The 11,954-nt window shown below is 35.6% G+C and overlaps 2 protein-coding genes across 2 annotated transcripts; one reads left to right on the top strand and one right to left on the bottom strand.

Moving 5' to 3' along the window:
* The first annotated feature begins 293 nt into the window (after positions 1 to 293).
* On the top strand, positions 294 to 1,194 carry LOC147867653 (uncharacterized). The gene has a single exon (XM_087315432.1). It carries the CDS (start codon positions 294 to 296, stop codon positions 897 to 899), a length of 606 nt encoding a protein of 201 aa, XP_087171558.1. The 3' UTR covers positions 900 to 1,194.
* Positions 1,195 to 7,804: 6,610 nt separating this feature from the next.
* Positions 7,805 to 11,369, bottom strand: LOC147867652 (uncharacterized). The gene is made up of 6 exons (XM_087315430.1): positions 11,132 to 11,369; positions 10,422 to 10,521; positions 9,904 to 10,137; positions 9,656 to 9,769; positions 8,944 to 9,076; positions 7,805 to 8,586 (listed from the first exon to the last, which is right to left on the bottom strand). Exons 1-6 carry the CDS (start codon positions 11,267 to 11,269, stop codon positions 8,085 to 8,087), a joined length of 1,221 nt encoding a protein of 406 aa, XP_087171556.1. The 5' UTR covers positions 11,270 to 11,369; the 3' UTR covers positions 7,805 to 8,084.
* Between the last annotated feature and the right edge of the window lie 585 nt (positions 11,370 to 11,954).

Here is an 11,954-nt window from a genome sequence, read left to right as displayed (position 1 = left end):
TTCATGTGATAGCCAAGGTAATTATACATACATACATACATACATACATACATACATACATACATACATATATATTTCGGGGAAAGAAAGGAGGCAAGACAAAAAAACAATTTGATTTCATTATAGTTTTATAATGTCCAATGGGTTTAATCAATACAAATGTTGAGATTAGTTAGATCTGTTCAATGATGTGGTTCTAATTACTATAAGTTTGTCTTCTCTTTATTTTATTTCATGTGGACAGCCAAGGTAAATTATACATATACATATACATACATATATAATATACACATATGGGGAAAGGAGGCAAAGGAGATGGTGACAAGAAGAAGAAGAAGCAAGTAGCATGTCTCGCGTGCACCGCGTTACTCGTCGGTATCCTAATCCTCCTCGCGATCCTCTATTTTGCGGTCTTCCAGCCCAAGGACCCGAAGATCCAAGTGCCCACTATGCAATTGCTCTCGCTTTACCCCTCGGGCTATCCGGCCGCCACCACAAGTGTGAACCTAACACTTAACTTGCAAGTCTCCATGTACAACCCCAACCGAGGGACCTTCATCGTGGAGGACGGTGGCGTCTCGTGCCTCTACTACTATGGTTCCCAGGTTGGTTTCACACCCGTCCCGACCGGGAGCATCCCCGCGCAATCGTTCTCCACCGTGTCCATCCCATTGACCGTCCAGGGCTCCGCACCACTCCGAGGCCCAAACCTTGTCGGGGATGTCCAAGACGGGATCTTGGAGGTGACCACTACCGTGACCATCATGGGTAAGGTCACTACACTCAATCTCTTCACGCGTCACTCCAATGTCGTCTCCAAGTGTGATGTCAATGTCTCCCTCAATGCCAAAGGAATCATGGCGTATACGTGCCAGAAGAGCTACACTCTCGACCCATGACTCCAATGTCATTCCATACACATGTATATGCATATGTATATGTATATGAAGTTGGAACCGCTTGTGCTACTACTACACAAGATAGGCAACATATGGATGTCATCGAAACAACGTAGCGTCTAGTGTTGCGATTGTGTGGCGCGTGTCTTTGCATGTCTCTTACATATAAAATCTATTGGCTAGTCCTGGCTCACTGTTTTTTAAAGCTCATTTTTCGATTTATTGATTGGGATCTTATGTCGGAATTCGTTAGCAACTTACATATATAAATAATGTAGAGTGACGTCTTTCAATATTTGTATTGAATATATGTGAAGTGTGCCTAATTACAAGCAAAATTTAAGATTTTAGCACATCTTTATGTACCATCATTAGCCATAATGATTCAACAAACATGTTTTGTTTAGATCAATAAATTCCTTAAAATTAAAAATCAGGGGAAGGTACTTTGCTCAGCTGAATTTGAAGGTTCATTTGTCGATTACACGTTCAAATGAAAAAGTAGGATATTTACTAATCGAGAGAGTTAGAAGCTTAATTCACAAATTTCAGTTGTGATAAAAGAAAATGACTTTGCTCATGTGTTCTTTGAATGTCACTAGTGTAAAATAGGGAGCACAAATATGTACCTAGGAGGCACTGCCTAGTTTACCCAACTTTGGAGATGTTGTGCCTAAGAGGTTGGTGCTTGGTACTAGTAAGACACGGTGGGAGCTTGGCGGGAGCATTTGTGTCAAGAAGGTCATGAATGCTTCGCATTACACCGTAGCATCGGTTACACCTTTTCCTCGATCTCATTATTAGGGCGGAGTGTGCAAATGCAATTTGCACGAGAGTGAGAGCATTCTTGGTTGAGATAGTAGGCTCAATAATATAAACCTTTTTAAATGCACATTGATACAAGTACGGCTTGTAGACCAAAAGATATTTATATCAACTCCCAAACATCAAATACAATTTGTCATGTTCGAGAGATATGTGATCATTATTGATAGCCATGGTGGTCTTTTTGTCCCCCCCTCACTCACCATAAGTCTTCAACATAATATGATAAGGCCTTATTAACTCAAAATCATTAAAGCGAATAGCCATAAGATCATGTGTTCGATTCCCTCACTAAATCTCGCAATGAATGTTTTGATTTAGAAATTCATTGGTTTCTCTCTAGTTTTGCTAATGCATTCATGAGCCCATTGTCATGATCACCCTTCACATGCTTGCCCATGCATTTTCACATGTTTTCAAAGGTCCTTATGGCAAAAAAATCACAATTACTAATTTAGAAGTATGTGTGAGTATGTCTAATACAATTCAAAATACATGGCTCTTTATTTGGTAACACTTCCGCTTTGTTGAACATTGAAATGATGTTATGTTTGCTAATACACATTCAATTATTGCCATAGCTTTCAAGCAATATATAAAAGGCCACCAAACAAGGTTAAGCAATATATCTAATAAGTTCTAGCCTAGAATCATGTGAAAAAAGAAATCGGTCATCGGCCCCTTTTAAAGAACCACTGTTTCAATTGGTAAATTCTATCTTAAAGGTGTTAATAGTGAATATTTGCACACTTGAAAAGTGCAGAATATGATGTGAGACCTACTATGCCACGATTCTACCAATAAAACACACATGTTGCTAATGCTAATAGAGAATGACAAATGTTCTTTGGTTAACATCTTCAAATTAGGTGGACAGATAGAAAGTATTAGTCGTGATCCAAGAGAGAATGAGGTACGTAATTATGAACCTTGGTGTTTAGAATGGACCTACCATATTGCCACAATTTTACCAATAAAACACGTAGGTTGTTCATGCTAATAGGGAATGCGAGACCTTGGTTAACTTCTAATAAAGTGGATAGATAGACAATATTAGTCTTGATCCAAGGAGAGAATGCCGTACATAAATGCGAACCTTCGTGATTAGAATGAAGGACCTACCATATTGGAACCTATTGTCTCATGGTACATAATAAATGCATACAAATAGGCAACAAAGTTATTTTAATGTCATACTTTCCATACTTTGATGCTTCTCATGACTATGCATTTCACCTATCTCTTGCAATTAGACTTCATGTTCAAGATTCTTTAGAAGCTAACAACTTTAATACTTTTGAATCCTAACGATTCTATCTATTGTTCATGGAAGAAAGATCTTATTATTATTATTGACCTCTCCTTTTAGGACTTGTGTGTAGGGAGGTGTCACTAGGCTGTGTTGTCATCTTCCTTGGTGAAAGATAGCAAAATTTCTAATTTCTTGGTTAGAGAATAATATTTTCTAGTTTCCTATATCGCACGGAAGATTTTAAGGTTTAATTTCTCATTCGGACTCATATGTCATTTTGATCTCCTAAAAGACACTAATATATCTCACTTTCTTGTTCAGATGTCCATACAATTATTTTAATAACTATTCACGGGGTCTATTCTCATATGCCATTTTGGCCTCTTAAAAGACATTGATATATCTTGCTTTCTCCTCTAGAGATCCATGCAATGACTTTAAACGCTGTTTGTAGACCTTTTTTCATCCTCTTTTTAAGAGTCTTTTTAAAAGATTGTTTTTTCTTTTCTTTAACAACATAGGTAATAATATTCCCTTCTATTTTCCTCGAATGCATTTTGTCATTGATTAATGTTGCCAATGACAATATTTTGGCATAGCAACTTCAAAACATGTCGGTGACGAGTATATCCCCAACTTAGTGTTTGTTGGTTTATCAAACAACGTGGCAATTTAATAAGATGCATCGAGAGGGTTGAAATATTATAGATTTTTATAGCATATATTTGTCCACATTAACGCAGCCCATAAAAGTAGAGGATTGTTCTATCCCTTGGGTTGGAGCTAACGAGAACATAGCATTAGTTTGAAGTTGGTTCCTAATAATGCATATTCCACATTGGCACTAGACATAAACAAGCCAACTACCACAATGTCTACACGATTCTCTCCAAGTATATCTCTAACACGTAAACAAAAACAAAGGCTTCTCGAGTGAGATACCTTTGTGAATATACTCTTATTCACACTCTTGCATAATGTTAAATCATGTCTGACAAAACACTAATTCTCATTGTGTCATATGCCAAGAAGTATCCCTTAAAGGTGGGTTGTACGAGCAACACCCTAATCATCACTAAGTGCTCTCCAAATTACATAGTTCACAAATCGCCCAACCTTGCCTTTGCACTCTCATTGCATATCTCACCATCAAACTTTATTATCATGCTTTCTTCATTTTGAGGGTGATGTGATTCTCACATATGGGTTATGTGTTTCTACATTAATAGCAATAGAAACCTCGAGAAAGGGGTATTGAGTTATGAAAGTGGGGTGGGCCCAATTAAGAGTGGCCTTGAGACTTGTTTACGCTTATCTACTAATTCTAAAGGGTTGCCTCACTATCTCCATCGGGCCATTCTTCATGCTTCCCAATGGCATTTCCTTTGGCATCATTGACATTTAACACAATTGGCCAGTTCCCAACCCTTTTTCCTGCTTAGTTGCTTCTAATGTCTCTTAAATTCTCTCCTTTCCCACAACCATGACAATAAATTAATCTGAATACTAGACCTTGCAAAATCGTTTCGCCCTTTAAATACAAATTCTACTCTTGGAAATTGGAGAGTTGTAACACTTTCCCAACCACACTACAAGTGCTCTATGTGTGCATTCACATGTAAAGACACGGCAACATATACACTCATTACTTATGCTCCTAAACAAAACAACATAATCTCAAATCAAAACTTTCACCATTGGTTCTCTTACATTTTATCCCCCCTATAAATTTGCTCTAGGATTCAGTACCAAAATATATTGTGCGATATAAATCTTACAGGTACTTATAGCATGTTGGTGGTACTTATTGATTTGTATCTTTTTGAGGTGCGCACGACAAAAAGGAGTCAAGAAAGTTGAAAGGTGGGTATAGCACATTTTAGCGTCAAAACATTGATGTGCTTCTCTCCATTATGATAGATTGAAAAGTCCTTCCACACCTCACTTTTTCGAGTATTTTTTTAATTAGGAAGCTGATGCTCTACCTAGTTTATATTTTTACATATCTAATGAATTCATTGCATTACAGACTTTAAACTGCAATACCAAACTTTTACACCCTTAATACTATATATAATGCACACAAGATTTATTTTTACATGTCATCACCTCATGTTGTCATAGGAACTTTCGACATTGTTTTGAAACAAGCGAATCATCCAACTCATATGAAAAGGAGATAAACATTTTCTTACAAGTATATAGTGACTTTTTCTATTCACATTCCAAACCCTTCAATCTACTATAAGATAACATTGCGTGTCCTTTTTAACCTCATAAGCAATTTGTATGACCTTGTAGCCTTTTTCTACCACCACCAAGTTGACCTTCTCTACAAGTTAGCTTTCCCAATTCTCAACATGTTCTTGAATTGGCATTTGAGAAACTTTAGAACCACAAAGTTAAGAGTTCCTCGATTTCTCCGACATTTCTATGCATTTCATGTTAGGATAAAAGCCACACTACAAAATTGCATACATACGCATATATGTATGTACCATGCATGTTTCAGCTTTGAGATTCCATGTACATAATAGTGTTTTCCATGATCAAATAACATAAAAATGCACAAATTTTCTATATCATTTTCAAATTAAAAAATGTTGCATAGCCCATTTTCATGCCCTATTCTGTTGCTAGAAGTATTTCCGTGTCAATGTAACCATTCATATTCCAAATTCTTGCATCTTGTCCCATATCATTTTAGTTTTAAATGCTTCCAAGATGATGCCAATTGTCATATTTCTCCCATTTGCCGACCTACATTTTTTGTCTTATTCGAAGCGCTATATCTTCATGTTTTTAGAAAGCTAACAAATATCTTTTGGTGATGATCACAACTTTGTCCTATGACCTTACATTCTTTTTTAGGGCCACTTACAATTTTTGTTTCTTATAATATGGAAAAATCACTACCTCATGTTGGAAAAATGTTGGATGGATTCTTTTATGTTTGTGAGTGGAAACATTTATAAATGAAACAAACTATGACATATTTGCATAGAATTTCAATCAACATATTATGCACTTTATGACGTTTTGTCATAATTTCCCATCACTTTAAGCATTGAAAGGAAATCAATCTCATTAGTAAAGAATTTGAAAATCTATTGTTTGATTAGTCATGACTGATCTCAATATTTCGTCATTGAATCATCATTGAACCTAATATGTTGTGCCCATCCAAGGAGCGTCTACCATGCTACATGCATCACCATTAATAACAAATGAACCTTTAGTGTAATTATGATTTACCACTTAGGCATATGATTTTGGGGATCTTAATGACTCAAGTTAGAAAACAATTTGTCAATTGTGATACGAATATGGACATCCACAAGGACAAGTGAACACCATGTTCTGGAAGTTAATATGGCATCAAAACCAATTGCGCATCATTTTACAATATGAATTGTCACTCAAACATCCTTCCTAAAATAGCCTTATGGACACCAAGAAAAAGTTTGATAAGCATAAATTTAGTGACCATTCTATAAACCTAAATGTAAAAATATGTAATGTCCCACATAATGTTAGGTTCCCACTTGATCAAACAAATGTCATCTTGCTTTTGTTATGAAGTTGGTAAGTGTGACCTCCTGTCATACATCATGTATTTTCTTGCACTTTACAGTGTAAGCCGATTATTGCTTGATATCAATGGAAACACATTGAAACCATAAATTTAGCAACCATGTCATAAGCCTAAATGTTAAAGTATGTGATGTCACACATTATTTTAGGTTCCCACATTATAAAAACAAATGTCAACTTGCTTTTGTAATGAAATTGGTAAGTGTGGCCTCCTCTCATACAACATGCATTTTCTTGCACTTTAGAGTGTAAGCTTTTGATGGAAACACTATAATGTTATACCTTCACTTCACCCCAATAAAAACAGTACAAAAAAGACTTTAGTGCTTGAAGCTCACAAAGTTGTCTTCAAAACAGGGTGTTATGTGTACATAAAAATGAAGAGGTATGTTTGAGAAATTGTTTCTTACAAGAAAAGTACAACTTAAGCAACCATTTAGGATTGAGGGTGATTGTATGATTCTTAGGCATGTAAGCTCATTTCAATACAAGTGTTTGTCTAGGTAAATGTTTAACATTTCAAACTTTCTATCATTGACTTTAGGATTATGGGTTTCGAGTATTAACATAAGGTAAATGTAGAGTCATTGACTTTAAAATTATGGGCTTCGAGTATTAACATAAGGTTTTGGAGAGGTTGGGTTTAGGGATTACAGTTTAGGATTTAGGATTTAGGATTTGAGATTGGGGATTGGGATATAGATTTAGGGTTTGGAGTGTAGAGTATCGAGTAAGGTATAGGAGTTTTAGGTCAATATATATTAGGCGGATATCAACTAAAAACTTTGGTGCTGAATCGGCAGGGCTAAGTTTCCTAACTGACCAGATCAAACCAAATAGACTTGTTCCCTAAAATAAAAACAATATTGAGGTAAACGACATAAACGATATTGAGGTAAAAAACAAAGCCGAACTGAAGTTCTGGGATTTAGGTTACTGTATGTTTTAATTGTGGTCAAAAACAGATAAATTAGATAAATAAGAAGCATCACAAGCATGTGTATGTTAACTTTCATCCAAAGAATGTGGATTTACAGTTACAGAATCACCACTTTTGTTAATGGAAATGGAGTTCCATAGAAAATGATATTCCAATCAGAAAGATCAAATACTATTTCAATCAGAAAGCATGTGTATGTTAACTTTCATCCGAAGAATGTGGATCTTACAGTTACAGAATCACCACTTTTGTTAATGGAAATGGAGTTCCATAGAAAATGATATTTCAATCAGAAAGATCAAATACTAGCAGGATATGCCTTTTTGTTAGATACTAGGTGATGAATCTTATATTTGCAGAGATTCTTACTGAAATCCCAAAACAAGGGGGACAATTTAGATGCTTCAATAAGCAACACACTCAAAATCCTATAAGCCCCCACACCCTTCCTTTTCATCTCAAAATGACCCATACAAAATGTGTCTGGCCTATCATTGTTGAAAAAGAAAAGCTAGCATTCAAGAAAGAATCTCTACCTTATCCATTGAAATGTGAAAAAAAGGAAACAAGAGTTCTATCCAGTACCTTTGCGAAAATACGAAGTAAGACTTTTTTGAGAACCCAACTGCTTATTCTTAGCACCATCAGTCTCAATACCGGAATCTGAATCCACCTTTTGCATCTTATATGGTGCTGTTCCTTCCGAATCACATGGAGTAATTGGTAGCATTATTCCACTAGATTTGTTACTTAGGATACATACATCGGCTGTTTTCTTGCATTCCTCTGAACAACTCATGGTAGCATGTTGTGTGCCATTTGTATTAGCTTCTTCGATTGACCTTTTTGGAGTAGAAAGGAACATTGTAGTTAGTCTTTTCTGCTTACTCTGTTCATTGAACTTTTTCATGTTTCGAGAGCTTAGGGCTGGACTTGGATGTGGTGAAAGCATAGGTTGCTCTTTTAACGTGATCTGTACAGAAGCATGGTCGCTCCAATTCTTCGGAAACATCTTTATAATATCTGTTGACACTACTTGTGAAATGAATTGTCGATCACACATGGCATAATCTATCCTGATTAGGGGGAAAATGAAAAAGAAGGGTTATCTATCCTAAATTTTAAGGATGTTTTGAAATTTTTTGGCTATTTTTATGATCTGACGTTTCTTAAATGTTCAACTAATTTTACAAGCAATAATTGACAAAAACAATTTCAAATTTTTTGAACGATTACCACCATTTTCTATGATTTCAGTTTTAGGTTTCATATCCTATAAATTAAACCCCATCATTTATATTCAGTAAATTCCATGAGATTCCTAACTCTTTACCTTGATCATGGTTGAGCTCAAAATCTGGTTATTTCCTTCCATGTATTGGGTGGAGATATATGTAAAAACAAATTCAAGAGTTGGTCAGATTCTTACTCACCGAAGTCCTTCGTTGTGAATCCTTGCCTCTGTTTTCTGATTCCAAACAGAAAATACATCTTCATCATTGGGATGGAAGTGGCGGAACAGATCAACATACTCATTGAACAACTTATCCATAAAACCAGTTTCTTCTGCAGAGCACACACGTATACTTTTGTTAGATAATGTAAAAAGTTTAGGCTCTCTCATTGTTATTGTTTGTTTGCATTTGAAAAAGTATGGCTGATGTGTATTTGTTTTTATCTAAGATAGGAATAGCCATCCAATTTGTTCACACTAAGATAGAAAGATATGCATATGTGAGATTTCAAGCAGCAGTATACTCTGCGATTACAAACTAGAATAACAATATCCCAAAGAGATTGAGACTTTGGAGCACTACATAAAATCCCTGGGATTTCCTATTAGTTATACTTTCTCTCCTTTTCTTTTCTTTTTCTTTTTCTGTTAGTCTATACATATCTTTACCAGCAATGGATATACTAATGCTCCATAGTCTGGCTAAATCATAACTATTTCATCTGTAGCCACCACTCTCTATGATGATCACTGAAACATGTATAGAAATATATATCAGTAATATTAAACATCCATATATAGAAATATTCGGCACTTCATACAACGACACAAAAGAATGTTAAATTCTTTATCGTATGGTCACTAAAAAGCATGTCGCTGCATCATACAAATAACATCATATTCCTTGATACCTGGTGAATATAAATCCCTAATATTCCAATTTCTATACACATCCTTATCCTTGTGTGGAACGTTAAAATCCCCAACAACAACAACATGCCTCCCAGAGCAAACAAGTTCGTCACCTACACATTTCACAGCTTCATGTTATGATCACTTTCTCACACATTGACCATTTTGAACAATAAAAATGCATCTTTGTGTGGATAGAAAGTATGTGGCATCCTGATATAGTATGGTGTGAAATTAATGAACGTACATTTATTTTTCAGGGCTTCCAAAAACGCAAGTTTGAAATGTAGACGAGGGCGTCCTTGTTCCTTATCACCAGCATTTGGAACATATACATTAATCAATACAAAACTTCCATGGTCAGTCTCAACCATTCGACCTTCATTGCAGAGCTCATCAATTAAAGGGTCATCAGAATCTCCCAAAGAATTTGCATGAGCATCCAGAGGTGAAAGCTCTTCTTTAACATAGGTAACCACACCTGTAAAAGAGAAAAAACATGTTCGTAGTTTGTTATAAGATGGCCCAATAAATTTGATTAATAAATGGATTTTTGTATCGTTATAATCCACACCAATGGTGACAAGGTAGCTAATTCAACAAACAGGTGATCATTAATTTACCCTTGAGTCTGAATTCATGAACACTTCATATATTGAGTGCAGATGAGTCTCCAATTTGTTAAACACAAACCATCTGCCCCAAGTTTACACACTAGTTCAACATGCAAACTACTTGATCAAAGAAAGGAGATGAAGACCTTACCACTATAACCCTTCTTGCTTTTGCTAAACGCCCAAAAAGACTCATAGCCAGGTACACATGCCATCCACTTCTCTAGCTTTTCTTCTTGAATTTTTGCCTCCTAAAATAATGAAATATGAAAATTTAGTTGAATTAGAGCTTCTAATACTTCCTTCATTTAAATTTTAAATCTTAGGGTGCAATTTTTACTACTTAGATGTAATGCACGTATGAAAAATATAATGTAGATTTAACAAGTTATTGATTGACCTAGTTGCGATAGTTATGAACTATTTTCATGCATTTTGAGTTAGTTTAAACTGTGTGAATGCATTTGATACATTTTGGATTACTTTACACTTATTCTAGAACGTGTAGAATTTAGATAAAACTGTTTTCAAGCATTATAGACTATTTTAATGCATCTTCAAGTTAGTTTACATTGCTTAAATGAATTTTGAGCTAGTTGAATTTTTTTTTAACGTGTTGTATTATAGGCTATTTAGAGATCTTAAAAACCACATATTTTCTGATAAAGCTGTTTGAGCGATATGGAAAGATAAAGAGGGATTTTTAACATGTTGGCATGGTTTCTTTTTTATTGTTTAATGCGACTTCCTCTGCATAGTAAATGTATGTTATTGTATGTTATTGCTGTGCAATGGAGAATAAATAAACAAACAATTAAAACAGAACTAAATAAAAGAGAGAAGAGAGAAAGATATATGTACCTGGAAGCAAAGAATATGAGCTTTGAGGACATGAGAGAAATAGTTAGCAATTGAACCATGGCGGTTGGATGCATCCCTGAGAGTGGTATAGAGTCCATTCACATTCCAACTCACGATCCTCATCATGCATTCATGCATTCATCCATCCAAATCACCTGTCTCTGTACAGCATAGCATCAGCGAATGAAGGGAAGCCTCCCTTCCCTACCATCCAGAGAGAGACAAAAGACAAAAGACAAAAGAAAAACCAGTGATGAAGTGTCAACAGGAAAAGCCCTTAAACACCCTAAACCCTAAATTACATAAGACACCACCCATGAGCTTAAATACTCTATTAAGCATTGACGACTGACTGACACACACCATGTTCTCTCTCTCTATGCCTTTGATCATATTCGACCATGCTTTCTAGATCTCTTCGACCGTGCCGAATCCTTCACGGTTGAATCCTTACATGAATTCCTCTCACAACCACAATTGCTTTCTAGATCTCTTCGACGGTGCCGAATCCTTCACGGTTGAATCCTTACATGAATTCCTCTCACAACCACAATGTGCACTCTCGATTACAACATTCATTGGTAAAGTTCTTGAACATTGAGAGTCACTAGTCAATTTCACATGTATCACGTGAAATGTAATATTTTTGGTCTCATAGGTAATATTTGACCCCCGAAGACGATAATATAATCTATCTATTTATCTATCTATCTCTCTAAACAAGTTCGCGAGTCTGAGTAATACACTTTGATACAATGTTCTACCTTTGATCATATTCAACCAATGCTTTCCACATCTTTTCGACCGAGCCAATCCTTGCACG

Source organism: Azolla caroliniana, unplaced genomic scaffold (genome assembly GCF_043228905.1).
Source record: "Azolla caroliniana isolate FFs.n. ecotype wild unplaced genomic scaffold, voAzoCaro1.0.p SCAF_2, whole genome shotgun sequence".
In the NCBI taxonomy this organism is placed as follows: domain Eukaryota; kingdom Viridiplantae; phylum Streptophyta; class Polypodiopsida; order Salviniales; family Salviniaceae; genus Azolla; species Azolla caroliniana.
Note: the sequence above shows the minus strand (reverse complement) of the source record. Positions and strands in the feature narration are given on the sequence as shown.

Bases quoted from the DNA above. Each gene is read 5' to 3' on its own strand.
- LOC147867652 (XM_087315430.1), bottom strand. From the start codon at position 11,269: ATGCATGAATGCATGATGAGGATCGTGAGTTGGAATGTGAATGGACTC. The intron at 9,770-9,903 runs GTACGTTCATTA...TGAAATGTGTAG, and splicing joins GGAAGCCCTGAAAAATAAAT to GTGACGAACTTGTTTGCTCT. The intron at 9,077-9,655 runs GTATCAAGGAAT...TGTGCTCTGCAG, and splicing joins TAGGGATTTATATTCACCAG to AAGAAACTGGTTTTATGGAT.
- LOC147867653 (XM_087315432.1), top strand. From the start codon at position 294: ATGGGGAAAGGAGGCAAAGGAGATGGTGACAAGAAGAAGAAGAAGCAA.